Here is a 22856-nt window from a genome sequence, read left to right as displayed (position 1 = left end):
ACCATAAAGAATCAATTCAAGGTTGAAAAATACATAAAGGGTCAAAAAGAAAGTATTATAAGACAATGGAAAATATCCAGTGCTTTTGAATGACTTTGAACAGCTATGGTATATAATATATATTATTACATGCCCATCAACGACGGGTCGTATTATGGAACTCTTGTTATATATTGTGATGTCAGGTTTTTGTACAGTGTATGTGTAGATCGTCCGCATTGCCGATTATTTACTTATTCTTATTATTAGTAAAAACAAAATCATAATAAAAATATATACCTCTAGAGGGAAAGAGAGATTGTGTGTGTGTGGGAGGGGGGGGGGGGGGGGGGGGGGGTGTAAAAATTATTTTATGCATATTTGTTTGGCCAATTGGTACATGCACACAACCGTTTATCTGTTTTCTGTCTGTTTTATTTAATTGTATAGTTATCTACTTATTTACATGTTATTTACATGTTATTTTTTGGCAAAAAGTCTAAAAGACGAAAATAATGAACCAGAAAAGACGAGAATTAAAGTCGCTAATTTGCGTGCATTTATTTCGTCTTTTCGCGTATGGTGTTTCGTCTTTTCAAGTCGATAAGACGAAATTTAAGTTTTATTAATTTTCGAGAATTAAGATATTGAAATTTTAATTTTCGGCTTTTTGGTTTGAAAAGACGAAAGGACGAAATGGCACAAATCAGCCACCGTAGTAATATACTCTCTGATTGCTAAAATTTTGTCCATTTGATATAAACGTAATCAATACAGTCGAATATTTTTAAATTCATGGAATAAAAAGAAATAAAACACCAATGAGACTTTAATTTAATCTTGAATGATTCTTCGTTTTCAGTAATGATTCCCTGAGGTAGAAATATACAGCTTTGCCCTATAATTGATGAGCTAATATTAAAAAGAATTAATTCAAAAATATTTAAGATATGTCCCATTGCTCTTCTTTCAGATTGTTCCATATTGTTCATGTTAAATAGTACAACTGGTAAGCTGTCACTTATAAATGTACTAGACAGAGATACTGGAATTGTAGCCGAACGTCAGGGCGTATGCAGCTTTCAAATCGAGGTTTGTTTCATATGAATTGACATCGAAGTCATATTATATAATAATCATAAGATTAATGTTGGTTGCATCAATGCTATTGAAACTTGTTACTAAATAAAAGTCAATTTATAAAGTCTGAATCAACTGACGTTTTCAATTTTTTGGGAAATCGTGACATAAATATTATTCTATTATTCTATATATATGTATTATCATCAATTCTTGGTTTAATTATGCTATTCACTGAGTCAACCCACTGCAACTTACTTTAATGATATAACAATACACAGTATACCTCGATTATCCAGTTGGTAGATAATCACACTTCAACATTTGTTAAATGGCACTTGTTTAATATCCACTAGATGGAATTGGCTTTGGGCAGTTTTGATACTTGTTATTGATGTGTTATGCATATGGACTGTGTGGCCTGTATCTGTTGAGGGGGGGGGGGGGGGGGGGGGGGGGGTGGGGGGGGGGTATTAATTCAATATCACCAAATGTTTATTTTTAACAGTATATTTATATGAATATTAATATTTCATTGCTTTGTATTATTGTATTATTCCCTGAAAACATGATAATCCAGTATTTAAAATCAAGTACCCTAAGCCAAAGGATACTCTCATAAAAAAAAGCATTGAATACGTCTAACAACCTCAAGGAGTTACCTCCCCTTATGTCAATTTGTCATATCCATGTGTACATATACATTATATTTGTCTGTTTTTCTTTCCAACTGTTGTTACTAAGGAGAAGACTAAGATAAACTATGCCAGATGTCTAATCCTATTGACTTTCCTTCCATGTAAATAAATTTGTTGAAATTAAAAACTTACTATTATTGTTGATGTCTAACTAAAACATAAAACTGAATGTTATAATCATTTATAAAGGATTCTTCCGCTTTAAAATATGCGTGTTTACATCTGAGCGAACAAAAGTGATGGCCATTAGTTTATATAACTTGTTATGTAATGTCTTTCTCTGCGATAAAAATTGTTTCGCTTATGTTGTAAAATAACGTTTACATACTAAAACTGTTTCTGCAAAATCAGTATCTGTCTGGGATTCTGCTTAGGGGACATATCGGCTATCTTTATAAAACATTGTTAACGTTGGTCTCTCATCCATGTCGTTTGCTTTATATACGTCTTCTCCCTATAAGGTAGAACAATGGACTGTATGTATAGACAGTATGATATTATTAACACCTATATAAGTCCTCTCCCTAATATGTGGAATAATTGACTGTATGCAAAGAAAGAGTAATACTTTAATGCTTCTAACAAGATAGTATACAAATATCACCACTGCAACACGAACTTTCATATAGGATACCGCATGATTGTCCTTCAACTTTGTTTTTTTTTTGGTGTGTGTGTTTTTTTTGTTTTTTTGTTTTACTTTAAGACACTTTTCAAGGGTTCTTACATGAAATGAATATAGTTTCAAATCGTATATGCATGTTTATTATTGTGGGCTATTCTATGACATTGGCAGGCTAGAGAAATACTGAGCCCAGGGGAGTCTCCTACCAACACTACATCCAGTACCACAGTGACAGTGACGGTGGATGATGTGGATGACAATGTCCCCACCTTTACGAAGTCTCATTACGAGGCCTACGTAGAGGAAGACATGTCAAGCATTCCCCTGATCATCGTTGGGTCCGTCGGCATCGACGTTTTCGATTTAGATCAGGTAAGAAATAGTTAGATCATTATACACTACTTTTCATTCCTTTCCATTCCTTCTCCTTCTCAATCGTGGAAGGCTTTAGAGTGGGTAGGGCTTATCAAATAAACCTCATTGCGTTCATTCTTGGATTCTGACCCTTGAGTCAACTCAGCAAAGTGGCTCGACACACTACATTACAACGTGGATGTCGCACCGAGCCTGATTCATTTGTTCGTTCTCTGGGGCTATTTATAGGGGTCGTGTTGGATGTTGTTCCTCGCTATCTCACATTTTTCTGTATAAGTAGTAATTATGAACGTATTTTGAAGAATTACAATTTCCTCAAATGTAAACATGCACATACTCAAAATGTCCACTATAACTATAGTTTATAACGTACAAATATTGACACCATTAACATCATTCGGACGACGATAGCTATAGAAATCAAAATAATCATAAATGGTCATCGGAAACTAATTTTAGATTGTAATGTATGATACTGTGATACATCATAATAACCTTTTAGCAATTGTTCAAAACAGATTATTCGTTGGTGATAAATCATTGATTTTCTTCAGTTATCGATTTTTAAAAAAAAATTCATCGGTTATTCGGTTACAGATTTATTGATGTGCGGTTGATTGTTGATTTACGGTTGCCGACTGAGTGAAAAATTTGAAATTTTAGCTGAGAAAGTCGTAAGAGCTGCACTGTAAAAGATCGTTTATAGTTGAGATGTTGGTTATGACAAACAAATTACAATTACCAAATGCAAGAAAATTGACAACAATAAATATAACAATAATACCATGCCCAGAGAACTACTTCTTTTCATAGCCATACACCCCACACTCCACCGGCACGTTCTTCTCTCCACTTTAACTTCATCGACAATTAACGCTTAAATTAGGTCACTTACTTTCAAGTTCAAGTTTTGAAGCATTTGTTATCATTAAATAAAAAATCTGGAAAACTCTGGCACAGACTTAGATAACCTATACTTCACAGTGGGATCTTTTTTTTTTTTTTTTGAAATGTTGCAATTCCTCGTACATTAGCCCTGTTCGTCTATATTTAAAAAAAACATGATTAATTCTTAATCAAACAGATGATAAATAGCGATTCATTCAACTGAAACCAAAACTTTTGGTATCGCAGGGATGTGTGTCTAATTACCAGCAATTGTTTATCTACATATATATTTTTTTATCTACATGCCTATAAACAGTAGTCTTGAAATCTTGTGAATTCATCGTGATCGGAACGTGTTTAATCTAAGTTCGCCTTACAAATATATATCGGAGCGAATTTGAACTTTAATTAAAATGACACTCAATGGCATTATGTATTGGGCAATAAACCAGTAAAGATTAAACAACACCGTGTAATTTATCTAAGACGTTGTGATAATTTTAGAACCTTATCAATTACCCAATTACTATTTTATTATTTGTCTCTTTATTTAGGGATCGAACAGTGAATTCAGCCTAACAGTTAACTATGCAAATGGAACGAAATGTGTTTGTGTTGAAGCCACACCCTCGAGTATTATCTCCCGAGCTACCTTCTTACTGAGGCTCGTTAACGGTTATAAGTTTGATTACGAAACAGAGCAGAGCATTGAACTGCGTGTAAGTTTTTATTAATTTCATAAAATTTTTGTAAACATATGTCTCAGTTGTCTTTTAATATCGGATGAACAATTATCACTAGAGTAACATGTTTGAATGTATTATAAGGTTATTTTATCTTATACTTCATCGTTTGCAGAAGAAAGGATTGTTTTAATTTTATCAAGAATTTATTTCTACACATTTTTTTGTTAAACGTTGAATATCCTATGTACCTTGAATAGAAAGACGATTGTCTATATAGTTGCAAATTAATATAAAGTAAATATTCATTGAGCAAACTTGAGTAAATTTTATATGACTTGAAAGTTCTTGTATAATGTACCCCGGAATTAAATTTTTTCTGTATTTTTACTGTAATCATAAGTAATTATATGTGACATTTTTCATAAGCTGAGCTTTACTTATGCACAGGTGGTAGCCAGGGGGGAGGTTAACAGTAGCATGTCTGCCACATGTACAGTAACTGTGTATATCAACAATACCAACGACAATGATCCAACGTTCAATCAGACCGACTACACCGCCACCATCCCAGAAAATCCGGAAACTGGAACGTTTGTTACCGTTATTACGGTAAATGTTTGTTTTATAGTACCATTGGTCAATTCGTGACTATACAGTCAGTTTGACAGATAGAAAAGTCTTGGTATTTTATGAACTAGAAACACCATATTATAGCGTTTTAATTCATACTGAATGCTTTGCAGGCAAGAGATGAAGATCTTGCAGAATACGGTGAATTGAGCTATACACTTAAAGGCTCTTCTATGTAAGTATTCTTTAAATTTAACTGTACACTTCAATATATTTCACATACTTCATACTCAATAAACCAAGATCAAAACATTTCTTTTGCTGATCCCTGAATAAAATAAGGGCCACATTAAAAATTTCTTTTTACTCTTCCTTGTTTCTTCCAAATTCAAAGTTAATTGTTTGTTTCACACTTTGAGAATAAAGCAAAAATCGTGTATTGTACATGTATGATATTTAAGATACATTGTACATAAATAAAACGATAAATAATTTGTTTCTTCAGACTAGACTAATAAACAAAGCAGATTATATCATAACAACATCTAATCTGTAGATATCATTAATTTACAGATTTTTTATTGATCACCAAAACGGTACGGTTTACACGACCGGAAATCCTGGTGAACTTGACAGAGAGACTCGCGACACGTATTATCTGACGGTGATAGCTACTGACGGAGGAGACAAGAGGGCGGTGGTCTCATTAACAGTTACTCTCTCCGACGTTAACGACAACAGACCTGAATTTCTATATGATACAGTGGAGATGTCAATTAACGAAAATACGAAGAAATTTACGCCAAATATACTGATCAAGGTTGGAAATACAGATTTATTTTATAAGAAATTACACATTCCTTAATGTTCTTTGTCGTTTTCCTGAAACTTAGAATGAAGGAATGCATACTATGTTACAGCATTTCAATACATTGCTATTGAAATATTACGCAACAATCACTTTAGTAGACCAATTCCACCACGGCCCCAACTCAAAACTCGAGGGTATTACGGCTGTTTATATGTAACGAATATCTACACTTATTCCGCTGGAAGTAAGTTATTCTATCTGCATGTGGTTTCTAACTTAAACGAAACACTAGATAGGAAGGAGTTATGATATATATATAAATATATATCCTGCCTGCGCCACCACGTGACGTTGGTAAATGTCCATCAGGATAGCTACTATGGTAACGATATACGCTCTATGTTTACAAGAAAAGATGAAGGAAACGGTTGATTTGAGAAGAAAATACTAAAAAATACAAAATAAAACAGAAAGCGGAAACTTGAAGTTGAAAACCGTACAGAAAGGTTTGACTCCGGGTGATGATAAACAAGGCCATGATGCAGTAGTTATATTAAACATTCATTTAAATCCACCACGATTACGACCATTTTATTGCTCATATCCTATTAGACTGACCAGGACGAAAATGCAATTGTTTAAAACGTATTTGTGTTTGTTTTTGTTTAAACAGGCAAATGACGGCGATGAGAGCGATACAAGTAATAGTGATATGTGGTACAGATTACACATACCAGACACAAATCTTCAGAGTAATTTCACTATCAACGACACCACTGGCGAGCTTATCGCTGAATATCCTCTAGACTATGAAAACCTCACACCTCCGTCAGAAGATGGACAGATACAACTGATCGTCATCGCAGAAGACCAGGGGATACCGCCTCTATACAGTAACATAACTGTTACAATCAACGTCCATGTGAGTTAATATCTAATACATTGCATAGTGTTGCTAAGGTCTGATAATTGCTCTTATTTATGGTTAATGTTAGATAATTACTTTAGTGTTACTTCATAGATGAAGCTTTGATGATTGATGACAATTCCATTTGTATATTCTGTGTCTTTTCGATTAAAAGGATGAGAATGACAATACCCCGAAGTTTGTACAAAGTAGCTATAACGCCAGGATACCTGAAAACTCATTACAAGGTAAGAACAGTCCAACGATTATACAAAAGACATACCAAAGAAGTAAAACAGATATAAAGTTCAACAATAACACCATTGTCGTATCCATTCCCGTTAGATATTTTAACATTTACACTTTCAAATGGCATATTGTTTTTGATTTGCATCATTTTGTAAAAACATAAGTTCCCAAAATGTAACAGAAATTCCTATGCGCCAGACTGAAGTTTATTAATAAGTGTAAACATCAATTTTGTTGCTGTGGTCCTCTGTGCTCTCTCTTAAACTTAGTAGAATTATAGATAATGAGCATCCCCTGATATGCTGATTCATGTTAACAACATAAATTGCATAAAACAACTTATACTTATAATACGTATTTGCATTATTTTACGGAGATTTTACGTTTTATGCAACGAATATATTTCTTTAAGGAATTCATATTGAGTTTTACTTGTATGTATTATTGTGGTGATATGTTATTAATTATGGCAGGAAGCACAGTTACATGGCTTACATACGTTTCTCTTCTCAAGTTCATCACGTCCGGTATTGCGTACATCAAAATTACTATATTTCAATTAGAAGTAAACAATCATGGGACACAACATCCTCTTGATAGGGTCATACGCATCCAGTCAATTTGAATAAATCTGAAATTATAAAATGTACATCAATGTCTCTAAGTAACGCTTCACTTTCAATTTTATTTGCCGGGTAGTGTAGGCAAGTTTTAAAATTCTACTTCTCCATCCCACCCTAACGTTAATGATAAAAATTTAGGTTGTTCGTGTCTGTTTAGACTGTGATGGGTTACGTAGTATTATATATATGATTTAGTGACAGTATCAGTTGTTAAGAAAATTAAGCTAATTTTTTTGTCTACGACAATTTATTTCCTGGTTTATTAAATGTGATTTTCTCAAATAATATTTGTAATAATTATGAATATGTTACGTAAACATTTAATGCAAAATATCTTTCACATATAATTTACGCCGTATTGCGTAATAATGATAATTCAGTAATAAACCTTAGCTATAACCCTATCCTGGTGGTCTGTCGGGTTTCCAATTCGTTATCAACAGTGTGTTGCATAATGCTTCCTTAATGAACTTTCTACCTTGCATCTGCCTGACGACTGTACTACTAATAGATTCATGTTCCCCTAATGATTCATTTGTCTTCTTGTTACTATCGTTTCCATAGTTTCCACGTTACGTTTGACAAACTTGCTGACCTATGATTTCCTCGCCTCCTTTTATTTTGTATTTCATAGTTATTATGTTTTTCAATATTTCAATAGTTTTACAGTTCTTTTCATAAACATGTATTAAGTTTAGAATTCTGAGTCCTGACAAAGAAGGAGGAGGTACAACTACACCACACAGCGGTTTTGTCCATTAACGTGCAAAACTTTTGCTGTGAAATGTAAACATCGGTTTGGTTAAATAAATTTATGATATTGTGTTGTTTTCAATGCATTCCATCTCAAAATGAAACTGTGTCTGTAGACGAAAATCAGATATACAGAAAGGTGAACAAGTATATATACACCAAATCGTTCTGATAACAAACCTTTGAGATTATGACTCCATACATCAAACATATAGTCATGTCAATCCTTGAATAACATCTGTTAATATATATGTATTTTCATCTTTTGACATGCAGTTTAATTTTACATCGTCTTTCGGTGATTCTTGATTTCAATGTGTTTAAGTAAGTTAGAATTCATTGTTGTAAGATCCACAACTGTTATGCTACTATATTATTCATAATAAAACGAAGATGTCAATTTAAGTTAAATATAGATAAATCAACAGTATTTCGTCATAATTGAATATTTTATCGCAGATTGATTTTCGAAAAACTAAGATTTGGTTTGGAAAGCTTATTATTTTTGTCAGCCGTGTATTGCACCAAATTCGACTATTTTTAAGGTGAACTCGTCAAAATACTGTCAGCCATAGATGATGATGCCACCAACACAAACAACATAATCCGCTACATATGTACTATATTGTCTTTTGTCTTGTGTAAGTTGCCGATTGTATCGTGTGTTGATTTTCGAACAATGCTGGTTTTGTTCAGAAAGAGTGTTAATTTTGTCTACCGTATATTTGTATCTGTTTAAAGGTAAAACCGTCGTCAATGTGTCAGCAACAGATGATGATGCCACCAGCCCCAACAACATAATACGATACTATATTGAAAATGGAGGATCCGATAAGTTCCGAATGAATGCAATCAATGGCATCATTACGGTTGATCTGAATGTAAAATTCGATAGAGAAACACAAGACTTGTACAATCTGACCGTGATAGCTGCTGACATCGGAACTCCTCCACGTACAGGAACGACAACTCTATTTGTCTCAATTACGGATGTCAACGACGAGATTCCCGTATTCGGTCAGATAAACTATAGGGCGGAAGTGAAAGAAAATATTACCGTCGGAACCATCATAAAAACATGCAATGCTTCTGATGCTGATGGGGACAGTAATCTGAAATACACAATATCACATTATTCAGCGACGGATACATGTATTTCAGGTGTCCCTGTCAACAGCACTCTGGTACAGGTAAGTCTCAGGTAACAAGTATGATATAGAGAAAAATAACCCAAAGCCAACATATTGGTAAAGTTAAAATTCAATCGATATTGTTCTGGTAAAGGTAACAACCAGTCGACATCAATGTGGTAAAGGTAACAACCAGTCTACATCAGGCAGGTAAAGGTAACAACCAGTCTACATCAGTCAGGTAAAGGTAACAACTAGTCTACATCAGTGTGGTAAAGGTAACAAACAGTCTACATCAGTGTGGTAAAGGTAACAACCAGTCTACATCAGTCTGGTGAAGGTAAAAACCAGTCTACATCAGTGTGGTAAAGGTAACAACCAGTCTACATCAATGTGGTAAAGGTAACAACCAGTCTACATCAGTGTGGTAAAGGTAACAACCAGTCTACATCAGTCAGGTAAAGGTAAAAACCAGTCTACATCAGTCAGGTAAAGGTAACAACCAGTCTACATCAGTGTGGTAAAGGTAACAACCAGTCTACATCAGTGTGGTAAAGGTAACAACCAGTCTACATCAATGTGGTAAAGGTAACAACCAGTCTACATCAGTGTGGTAATGTAACAACCAGTCTACATCAGTGTGGTAAAGGTAACAACCAGTCTACATCAGTCAGGTAAAGGTAACAACCAGTCTACATCAGTGTGGTAAAGGTAACAACCAGTCTACATCAGTGTGGTAAAGGTAACAACCAGTCTACAACAATGTGGTAAAGGTAACAACCAGTCTACATCAATGTAGTAAAGGTAACAATCAGTCTACATCAGTCAGGTAAAGGTAACAACCAGTCTACATCAGTCAGGTAAAGGTAACAACCAGTCTACATCAGTCAGGTAAAGGTAACAGCCAGTCTACATCAGTCAGGTAAAGGTAACAACCAGTCTACATCAGTCAGGTAAAGGTAACAGCCAGTCTACATCAGTCAGGTAAAGGTAACAACCAGTCTACATCAGTCAGGTAAAGGTAACAACCAGTCTACATCAGTCAGGTAAAGGTAACAGCCAGTCTACATCAGTCAGGTAAAGGTAACAACCAGTCTACATCAGTCAGGTAAAGGTTACAACCAGTCTACATCAGTGTGGTAAAGGTAACAACCAGTCTACATCAGTCAGGTAAAGGTAACAACCAGTCTACATCAGTGTGGTAAAGGTAACAACCAGTCTACATCAATGTGGTAAAGGTAACAACCAGTCTACATCAGTCAGGTAAAGGTAACAACCAGTCTACATCAGTCAGGTAAAGGTAACAACCAGTCTACATCAGTCAGGTAAAGGTAACAACCAGTCTACATCAGTCAGGTAATGGTAACAACCAGTCTACATCAGTCAGGTAAAGGTAACAGCCACTCGACATCAGTGTGGTAAAGGTAACAACCAGTCTACATCAGTGTGGTAATGGTAACAACCAGTCTACATCAGTCAGGTAAAGGTAACAACCAGTCTACATCAATGTGGTAAAGGTAACAACCAGTCTACATCAATGTTTTTAAGGTAAAAACCAGTCTACATCAGTGTGGTAAAGGTAACAACCAGTCTACATCAGTCAGGTAAAGGTAACAACCAGTCTACATCAGTGAGGTAAAGGTAACAACCAGTCTACATCAGTCAGGTAAAGGTAACAACCAGTCTACATCAATGTGGTAAAGGTAACAACCAGTCTACATCAGTCAGGTAAAGGTAACAACCAGTCTACATCAGTCAGGTAAAGGTAACAACCAGTCTACATCAGTGTGGTAAAGGTAACAACCAGTCTACATCAATGTGGTAAAGGTAACAACCAGTCTACATCAGTCAGGTAAAGGTAACAACCAGTCTACATCAGTGTGGTAAAGGTAACAACCAGTCTACATCAGTGTGGTATAGGTAAAAACCAGTCTACATCAGTCAGGTAAAGGTAACAACCAGTCTACATCAGTCAGGTAAAGGTAACAACCAGTCTACATCATTGTGGTAAAGGTAACAACCAGTCTACATCAGTCAGGTAAAGGTAACAACCAGTCTACATCAGTGTGGTAAAGGTAACAACCAGTCTACATCAGTGTGGTAATGGTAACAACCAGTCTACATCAGTCAGGTAAAGGTAACAACCAGTCTACATCAGTGTGGTAAAGGTAACAACCAGTCTACATCAGTCAGGTAAAGGTAACAACCAGTCTACATCAGTCAGGTAAAGGTAACAACCAGTCTACATCAGTCAGGTAAAGGTAACAACCAGTCTACATCAGTCAGGTAAAGGTAGCAACCAGTCTACATCAGTCGGGTAAAGGTAACAACCAGTCTACATCAGTGTGGTAAAGGTAACAACCTGTCTACATCAGTGTGGTAAAGGTAACAACCAGTCCACATCAGTCAGGTAAAGGTAACAACCAGTCTACATCAGTCAGGTAAAGGCAACAACCAGTCTACATCAGTCAGGTAAAGGTAACAACCAGTCTACATCAGTCAGGTAAAGGTAACAACCAGTCTACATCAGTGTGGTAAAGATAACAACCAGTCTACATCAGTGTGGTAATGGTAACCACCAGTCTACATCAGTCAGGTAAAGGTAACAACCAGTCTACATCAGTCTGGTGAAGGTAACAACCAGTCTACATCAGTGTGGTAATGGTAACAACCAGTCTACCTCAGTGTGGTAATGGTAACAACCAGTCTACATCAGTCAGGTAAAGGTAACAACCAGTCTACATCAGTCAGGTAAAGGTAACAACCTGTCTACATCAGTGTGGTAAAGGTAACAACCAGTCTACATCAGTCAGGTAAAGGTAGCAACCAGTCTACATCAGTGTGGTAATGGTAACAACCAGTCTACATCAGTGTGGTAATGGTAACAACCAGTCTACATCAGTGTGGTAATGGTAACAACCAGTCTACAACAGTCAGGTAAAGGTAACAACCAGTCTACATCAGTCAGGTAAAGGTAACAACCAGTCTACATCAGTCAGGTAAAGGTTACAACCAGTCTACATCAGTCTGGTGAAGGTAACAACCAGTCTACATCAGTGTGGTAATGGTAACAACCAGTCTACATCAATGCGGTAATGGTAACAACCAGTCTACATCAGTCAGGTAAAGGTAACAACCAGTCTACATCAGTGTGGTAAAGGTAACAACCAGTCTACATCAGTGTGGTAAAGGTAACAACCAGTCTACATCAGTGTGGTAAAGGTAACAACCAGTCTACATCAGTGTGATAAAGGTAACAACCAGTCTACATCAGTCAGGTAAAGGTAACAACCAGTCTACATCAGTCAGGTAAAGGTAACAACCAGTCTACATCAGTCAGGTAAAGGTTACAACCAGTCTACATCAGTCAGGTAAAGGTAACAACCAGTCTACATCAGTCAGGTAAAGGTAACAACCAGTCTACATCAGTCTGGTAAAGGTAACAACCAGTCTACATCAGTGTGGTAAAGGTGACAACCAGTCAATATCAGTCTGGTGAAGGTAACAACCAGTCTACATCAGTCAGGTAAAGGTAACAACCAGTCTACATCAGTCTGGTAAAGGTAACAACCAGTCTACATCAGTGTGGTAAAGGTGACAACCAGTCAATATCAGTCTGGTGAAGGTAATGTCCAGTCAATATCAGTCTGGTAAAGGTAATGTCCAGTCAATACCGGTCTGATGAAGGTAATGTCCAGTCAACATCGGTCTGATGGAGGTAATAACCAGTCAACATCGGTCTGATGAAGGTAATGACCAGACAACATCAGTCTGATGAAGGTTATGAAGAGTCAATATCGGTCTGATGAAGGTTATGACCAGTCAACATCGGTCTGATGAAGGTAATGAGCAGTCTACATCAGTCTGATGAAGGTGATGACCAGTCAACATCAGTCTGATGAAGGTAATGACCAGTCAACATCGGTCTGGTAAAGATATCAACCTACAATAATTAACGAGTTGTTAAAAATAAGGAAGATCTCCTCACCACGTTGGTAACCAGGGTAGAATCCAATGCATAAAACATTAAAACATCAACGTAATTATTGAGAATTTTCTTTTTTTTTTCTTGTTTTATATATCCGACTTGCATTATTTAACCGACTCATTGTCACTTTGTAGAACATGTTTGATGTACACGAAACCAATGGTTCTGTGTTTGTGAGTGACAGTCTTGACAGAGAAACAGCCGGTCAAGTAGTGATCACTATTCTTGTGAACGACACCATGTGTGCTGAGAATTGTCCACAGACATCTACAGGTGAGTAGAATTAATTGATGTGGAACTATTACACCACCTATAAATACAGATACTACTTCTATAATAAGAATATACCTGTAGGGGGATATTGAATTGCTGCCCAGAGGTATACAATATTTATTTTACTAGTATTCAGTAGTAACGTTATTATTATGGACTACACTATTTACCCAACACTGATTGGTCTAAAAAATCCGCACAGGTCAAATGTAGATGCGATATTAACCAACAATGACAAAACTTTGCACGAAAATTTAATATTGAAATCTAAAATTCCCGCCGTGAGCCATGCAAGTTAATAACTGAATCCGAAACACTCGCTGTAAAATATTAACCAATCAGACGCCGGTAAAAATCAACTCAGTGAAATAATTGCGTTTGAACGTAAAGCTTAAAATAAAGTCAGGTAAATATTACCATAGGATTCATCCAAAATTATGTTATATTGTATGATATGGTGATAATGATATAACCTTATTATTATCTAACATTGTAAGGGTGATATTATGCATGTGTGGGCCTGGATGCAGGGAAATATGAAGGTTTGTTTACTCGAAAGGATCACATTTTCCGAGGGCTTGCCCGAGGGAAATATGAGAGCTAAGGTTGTTTTTTTTTATTATTATTTCCTCTACCATAGCATGTTTTTTTTTATTGAAAACGTCAGTTTCTTATTCTGATGATTTAACTTGTGTTATGTTTAAGTCTATTCCCCTACCCCGCCCCAATAACCACTTTCTTCTCTCTTTGCAATCCTATGGTATACGTTTTCGTTCTAAGTATTGTATACTTTTATTTTATCAAAGCTCATAGAATGAACAAATGTTTGTATGAAAATTACGAACATACTTCTTTAATCACATATAATTGAAAATCAGTCATAGTTATCAACTTGATTTTATAAATGTGATGATACATATGAACACTGAATATGAATAAAAAAGATTGTTTGCACTCAAACTTAAACGCAGACTCGCATTAAGACAGATCATCAAATTGGCGCACGTATGATATCTGTCGTAGTAATAAATATATAGAAACGACAAAAAGTGGAACATCATTAAGCAGAATACCCTCTGCGCAAAAAGCGCTAACATAAGACTATCGTTTATATACAAATGTATGTAGCATTACTGAAAATAGACATGCTAATATTATATCATTGCTAACAAAAACATAAATGTTTCTTTTTCAGCATTACTGACCGTTGATATAAAGGCTGTGTATGAGGTGTCCTTTCCAGAGTCTTCTACAAAGACAGACGCCATCACCGTCACAGCTACTGGTGTTGTCAGCACAGGAGACGGTACGTATTGCTTGTGTTTAACGACAGATCAATTATATGCGTAAATGTATACAGATATGTGTATATTAACATTACATACATCATATAGTGTATATTGACATGGAATTTACCATACAGTGTGTATTAATATAACATGCATCATATAGTGTATATTTACATACATTGTAACATACATAATTTAGTGTAGTGTATATTAACATTACATACTGTACATTTTCTAGTGTATATTTTAACAAAGTATCTATCATATATTGCATAAAGACATAGCATTCATCATATAGAACATAATAATATAATATTCGTCATAAAGTGTATATCAACATGATATTCATCATGTAATGTATATTGATATAACATTCATCAAATAGTGCATATTAACATAAAAATTGGTCTTGTTGAAAGTGAAAGATACGTTTAATCACAACTAACAAAACATGAATGAAAAAATAAATAAATAGTTATACCAAATCGAAGCTCCCTCAAATTTTGTGCTGTGATTGCTAGTACATTTGAGGTCAAGGTAATGTAATGCGTTTTCCATTTACTTTTTATGCTATATTATATTAGTGCATACATCAAACTATTGATATTTTGTGTTCATTATTACTATCAACCGCTATACCCCCACTCCCCAAATTCCCCCCCCCCCCCCCCCCCCCCCCCCCCCCTCTCAGAAAATTTCTGCTGATCTCACGGGGAAAACACGAGTAAGTACGGATTGAATATCAATAGTCGGTTACGTATTGAAAACTGTAAGTTGCTGTCTCTGATAGGAGTTATTTTCTTATAATTTCATCTTTGAATATTCTATATATTTCTATGTATTCCATATTAGAATAGTAGTCTGTGGTATTCAGTACCGGTTACAGTCTATCATTTATGTTACATCAATATGCCATGTGTGGTAATACTAGGCAATAAATATATTCAAATTCCCATAAAAACGGGTCTTTAATTAAGTGCATGTTCTCATGTTATCATATTGCTTATTACAATTGTTATTATGATGTTGACACACCGTCATGTTATAATTCCTTTGTCTCCAATATATCACCAATACCGTTTGACCAGCGAACATCTTTTGTACGGTAGTGTCTCATAAACAAATTACATGGTAGAATCGCCATTGCGACATACATCACCAAACGACGATAAAACACTATGGCCATGTGTTATTGCCTGATGTATGGTATGTTGTATATCACTAAAATATTCTTAGTAAGGAAATACAAAACTACTAACACATCAGCGAATCTAATTTCATGTCATTGTCCCTGGATATATAAAATGTATGTTTTTCATCTATCATCTATATAAAATGTCTTTTTAAACTATCAATAAATAAAATTCACAAAATGAAAATGCTTATGTCTGTTTATTTTTGAGGGGCATTCATTGCAGACAATAATTTTATTTTCATTTCATTTTCCGGACGACGTGGATGCACAATCTGATTTGAAAGGACCGGATTGATAACTAGTCAAGTCCAGACTTAGTTTCAGCTCTCATCAAACTACAACGGTCATTGAAGGCAAAGACCCTATCCCTGTCGTGGTTGTTGGAAGATGTCTTATGACCAGTCGCTCATGAATATGTCATTACATACAATGATCTCATCCGTCAGACATAGGCGAATCAAGATATCTTTGATAATCACCATCTGTGACCAGGGCGTCTCAAAGATTAGACGAAGTGTTCTTTAAGACTTCATAGGATAAAAGTGACACAGTGGTAGTTTCCCTTCCAAAGGTCTATATGCTTCTCCTACAACTAACTTCAGCAAAGAGAAAGCTGGCCATGCCATTCTGTGTACAGATCCTGATGACATTTAGGCTAAAGTTGTGTATTATTACGAAACGAACCAGCTGATTAGCTATTGGTTGATTATAAATGAGGCACAGAACAATTGCGACAGGTAGCATTAAACATTCGGATCATAAATAACTTTGGAACATATCATACATCTTTTTTTACGATTGGATATAATTAGCATAGTCATATAAGTTACTTCATTTGCAACGACTGTTACAACAGTATGTTCTCATCTTATGAAAAATAATAAATCATCATATCAAGAATGTCTATATCATATCTATATAACAGTCCTTTTTTCAAATACACAAAAGTAACAAGTATTTTGTATCATCCATCTGATACCAATATGAAGCGTACGTCGTATGATTTATTAAGAAAATAGTAATGACATTCCGATGATAAAGCCAAATATATCACTGCAAATATAATATTAGTCATAGACATGGTATTTGCAGCATGCATTATAAGCACATCTGTAATTGAAACCTGAAAAATTATGAGGTTTTAACACCAAACTTGTTGAAAACAGCAAACATCCTTAAAATGATTAGTGTAGTAGGCTTTAATACCAATGAAACATATATGACCGGGGTTTCCGTCGTCCAGCTCTAACACTTTCTCGGAAAAAGACGTAAACTCAAACCTACGCCATTAATTTTCCTCGAAGTCCAGAAATTTGAGGATTTACCGTAACAAAAACATAAATTTAAGACATGCTAGTTAAGAATGTAATGCATTTCAGTTACACATCTAACGATATACCAATAACCTAAGTTTGGTTGCTCTAGATTTTATTGTTTGTCAGAAACTGCCTAATATGCAAGACTGAAACGTAGATTTTTCAAGAGTCCGGAAATTAGATATTTTTTATTTTAAAATGCAGCAATCCATGAAACATTTTGACAATGTCGTTCGGATAACTTGAGATCTTTCTTTACTCTGTATTTACTTAAAAGATAAGGAACAGGTACAGCTTACAGCTAAGCTGTAAGATATGTATCATTATTTCTAGATAGTAGCATCTATGTAATGTCTCCATTGATTTATACGTCCAGGGTTTATTCCCATTTTTCGATTTCCCTGACAGACATCGGCTACTGACCGAGTAATAATCAGTACAAGGTTTGTAAATATGAATGTTTATGACATCCATGGGAAAGCTTCGTTGTCGATATCATGCTGGTTATAAGCACAATTACGACATTGCAATATGTTGTTAATCTTCGAGAGGTGAATATATATATGAATAAAGTTGCTTGAAATATCATGATATGGGAGGTAACTCCAATTCAGAGGTGCAAAAAAATAATGATAGAAAATAAAAATGATCCTTTATTGCAGTTTAGATATAAGAAAAACATATTACTACCAATGCATTGTTGGGAAGTCAAAATAAGTAGTAGGGGAGGTAACTCCAGTGATTTGTATAAACATAAATGCAGCCAGAGATATGTACAGGACACAAAAAGTGACACCCAACACATAGTTTTATTAAGGATTTGCTTTTCTGTGATTTCAGTGACGTTGAAGTCTCGTTTCAATCTTTCATGAAAAGTTTTTGTAATGTATAACAAAAAATGTCAGTTTTTATGGCAAGATTGTATCCGAAAATGTGTCAACATTTCAGACCTCTGATGTAGGAAGTTTAGGTTTTAGAAGAATTTAAAAAAAATTATACCTCTGTATTTTCCCCTTTAAAATGAGGTATAATATATATCAGAAATTTTCGAATTTGCACCAGAGCAGATCCTTAATATTTAGTAATGAATACTTTGTCATAAGTTGTCTTTCAAAAAGCGTCTGGTGTTAAGTATAGTTCAATTCAATATAATGACTTGGGATGAAGGATCCATTTATTGTATATTTTACAGTATTATCTAATCTTATTTTGTCAATGATTTAGATATCCCTCCATAGAATGAAAAGGTTGATGGTATTCAATAAAATATTTGCTTAAAGTTAACAAAGTTTGCACTTGATCTCGACATCTAAAAAAATAATTAATTTCAATATTGCCTATTTGATCGAGGTTTTAAAATATATATTAAAATATATAAAAATCATATATATGAGACTATGTTAGTAGTTTGTGTGAGATAAACAACAAGACATACATGAATACACGAAAGCAACATACATATAAAAGTTGCAACAACATCAGATATTTATATTTTTATATTTCTTATATTTAAATTTTGTTTTATCTGCTTGTTTTTGAGGTACGCGGTGTTTCTGTTTGTTTAAGTACTGATTATTTAGATGTATTCTGGGTGTTAGTTATTTGTCGGTCTTGATGTATGTGTAATTGTACTGACGGGTGTGTCTGCATTTATGAAAGGATGTGTGTATCTGTGTGCGGTTCTAATTTCCATGTCCGTTTTTTTTGTTTTTGCTTTTTTTACCATGTGAATATGCGAGGAGTGTGAGGAAAATATGATGAAAGTACGGACGAATGAGTGTAAGAATGATTGTACATGTACATATGTATAGATAGAAAGTAGGAATAACATGTGTGGGAATATGTAATATTCTATAGGAATTATAATAGATGTTGTTTTATTGCTGGCTGATAAAAAAAAATATTAGTCCATCCTGATCAGACTTGATTCGATTTTTCTAAAATGGTTATATATCATGACGGTAAATTACTTATAAATAGTATTATTGTTAATAATTTGTTTTACTACAGCTGGTAATTGTAAGAAAAAGAAACTTGTATTTGGGTTGTATAAGCTGCGATGAGGTAAAATTGATAGCTGAAGTAAAGACACAAACAGTTGAATAAAAAAAGACACAATAAACAACACATCAACATAAAATTAAAAAAAAAAAAGACCAGAACGTATATATGCACAAAGATATAGAGATTAAAAAGGACACATGTAGACCGGTCAGTTAGCTATCAGTCAAAAGTAGACCGGTCAGTTAGCTATCAGTCAAACGATTAAAACAAATTGCTGTTAAACTGACTTCGGAGAAAAGTAACCCATCATGAGAAATTTCAGTAAAGAATGGCAATATTGATATTTCTGAAAACATGTTTTCAGCTTAAGATTAAAATTGTAACTATTTAATTTGAGTAAGTAGCCTACCTTTATTTTTATTATCATTAGTTGCAATAAGAATTTTATGTGCTCTTAACTCAAAATTAATGTGATTTTTTAAAGTGTCGAGGTTGAGATCTAATTCTAAACATTTACTTTTGTATATGTACTGTTTTATAATCAACAGAATAAGGTTATCTAAATTAACCTTTGGTGTTTATTCATATATCCAATCCTAAACTAAGGTTCTTTTTATAATCTTAATTCTTAGATTTTCAATCAGGTAGGATATATTATCACAGTCCCAAAGAATATGAGTTGTAGTTTCGGGTTGTGTATTCCAAAAAACCTTATCATTAGTGTTACGTTTTATGCTTTCTATCGGTGATTGGCAGACAAAGCCATGATTTATTCTATTCAACACATTGATGTCTTCTATATCAGGGTTAGGGACAGATGAATGAACTATATTTTACTTTGATCTTATTATTGATTTTCGTAGAACAATTCTACCTAGATATATAAGAATTCTTTTTGACCATATTTGTCTTTCAATTTAGTGGCTTTTTCATAAAGTCAGTTTATCTTTTATGTTTTACAGAAAAATCCATTCCAAAAGAATAAAGTGTGTCTTTCCTAATTTTATTTTTATGATGATAAACATTTGCATTATGTTTTCACTACCGATCAGGAGTATATAGGCTAAATAAGATACAACCAATTTTCGATGAATATAATTGAAACATGATTTAATATCTAAATCGATTAAACGAGAGCACAATAAAAACAAATATATGTATTTGCATGAATACTCTTAAAACAGACCAAGTGCTCTGGAGAACGTCTTCTGCTTATCGGCGACACCCACCATACAAAACTAGGTAAACTCCAAACGCATTATACTAGCAATTGTACATGGTCATTTATGTTATATGGCCCAAGCAACGGTGATGTAAAAAGGGTTTATTTTAAATTAGGCAACTTTACCCTTTACTGAATTATCTTGTTCTTTAGGGTTCCGAACAACTTCTTTCACGGGATCAGATTCTGAAATGCCTTTATTTGAAATATTAAAAGAAATTAAAAAAAAAAAACCTTCAGATGTCATATTTAAAATTAAACAAAATGAATAGGGTTTCTTTCATTCTTTTCCTGATTATTAACCATTATCTAAAAGCATTATACTTATAACAGTTGTATGGATACTTCGACAATAATATTACTATAGGATGAACAGGTATTTAACAAGTGAATGTATCGTACCATACAACAGCTATTACCTTAAAGACGGATGTCAATGCAAAAAAATATCTAATTCCACAGGTTAGAAATAATCGAGGTTATATCAAAGAAAAGGGAGATGATGAAACCATGGAGCAACATGGTTTATCTTGAAATATAAAAAAGGAGGATCAGCTGTACAAACTGACAACAAGTACCAACCTTCCACTCGTTGGAGACCATATCGTAAACCACATCTCAAACCTGATAATGGGACCATGGTTGGGAAAATAGTAATTTTAAGCAACATTGACTAAGAGGAAGGAAACCAGTTCAAATACACAATTTCAACATCCAATAAAGATATGAAGTGAGAACCGACGATTCAAGTAGGGATGAAATGGAGAACAAATCTTTGGAGACGTCTTTAGAAACTTTTTAAAAAATTTAAAAAAAAAAAGGGGGGGATTGAACCACAGGCATAGCCTATATTAGTTCTCTCCTAGATTTAATATATTGTGATTTTGATTATTTGTATGAAACCTGAAATGTTTTAACTGATATGATATATAGGTTTGAAGGTAAGCACATATTTAACGCACATTCGATTCGATTTCCTTCTGTATCGCGTTGCACTTCTATGTCGTACACAAGCGAAAACTGTTTTCATCATGTCTGTACGGCTGTACACTTTTGTGTGGTATACCTTCTTTACGTTATATATTAATGTCCTCTACTACAGCTGTAAGTGACCATGGTACACCTTTACGTGACATATTAATGTCCTTTACTACAGCTGAAAGCGGCCATGGTACACATTAACGTTACATAATTTTGTCCGCTTCTACAACTGGAAGTGGCCATGGAACTCTGTTACACCTTATCGGTGATTGGAATGTTCAGTATTTGAACGGTTAAATATGATGAAGTTAGAAAAATGATCCAGAAGGATAGCAGGTGGCGCGGTTAGGGTAATAAGAAAAGCAATATATGGAAACGGTCGATATCAATCGATGAAAATAATATGGAGCAAAACTATATGATAGAGTAACATGAAATCATGTAAATAAAATTCGCAAACGAACTCACATGGACTCAGTGTACTGTGCTAGAGAAATGAAGGAAAATGCTTCGTTTATATACCACAAAAGTGAGACGCAGTACTGAAACGATTAAAATCCTTCGTTTGTGCACCGTAAAAGTGTAAACTCGGCACAAAAGTGATTAAAAAATGTGTGCACCAGACAAAAGTGTGTCATGGCGCATAAACGATTAAAATGTTGCAAAATCTGGGACGGAAACAAATGAAGAATATGTACAACAAAACGAAACCGAAAATGCTTCATTTTGTGTACCATAGATTTGATATAACATTAACACTCCTAATAGATCCTGTATTCGTCACACGGTAGTCAGTATGTCAAGTCATTATTGAAGAAAAATAATCGTTATGAGACGTCAGTAAAATTGTTAACATATCTAGGTTATTAAATAACTTAAAAAAGTATGACATCAAAGACTAAAATTAGCAAAACTCCATTTCCTGAAAAAGTGCTGTTTAATTATTAAGAAAAAAACTATTTTACTGTTTAAAAGGAACAACATAGAAAAATAAATTCCAAATAATTTTAAAACGTTCATGTTATTGACAAAGCCAAAAACATTTCTGATTAAACATTAATACATGTACTGTATATATACCAGTAGACGTGGGAATGTTAAACAACTTGCTATAAAAAAACAAAGTAGACAAAGTCCCATAAAACAGTATTGGTCGTGATTAATCATAGTTATAACGTATATGGTTACCTAACAGCCGGGTTGATAAATGTGAA

The 22856-nt window shown here is 34.3% G+C and overlaps 1 protein-coding gene across 1 annotated transcript in view; it reads left to right on the top strand.

Moving 5' to 3' along the window:
- The window catches only part of LOC117319975 (cadherin-23-like), a 151503-nt gene that overhangs the window by 26437 nt on the left and 102210 nt on the right, over positions 1–22856 (top strand). Inside the window, exons 12-17 of the mRNA XM_033874943.1 lie at positions 953–1071; positions 2554–2754; positions 4200–4364; positions 4779–4940; positions 5075–5136; positions 5475–5721. Coding sequence (XP_033730834.1) covers positions 953–1071; positions 2554–2754; positions 4200–4364; positions 4779–4940; positions 5075–5136; positions 5475–5721 — 956 coding nt within the window. The remainder of the gene's footprint in view (positions 1–952; positions 1072–2553; positions 2755–4199; positions 4365–4778; positions 4941–5074; positions 5137–5474; positions 5722–22856) is intronic.

This window comes from Pecten maximus, chromosome 1 (assembly GCF_902652985.1).
Source record: "Pecten maximus chromosome 1, xPecMax1.1, whole genome shotgun sequence".
NCBI lineage: Eukaryota > Metazoa > Mollusca > Bivalvia > Pectinida > Pectinidae > Pecten > Pecten maximus.
The sequence above is the reverse complement of the archived record's forward strand: the minus strand, read 5'-3'. Positions and strand labels throughout refer to the sequence as shown.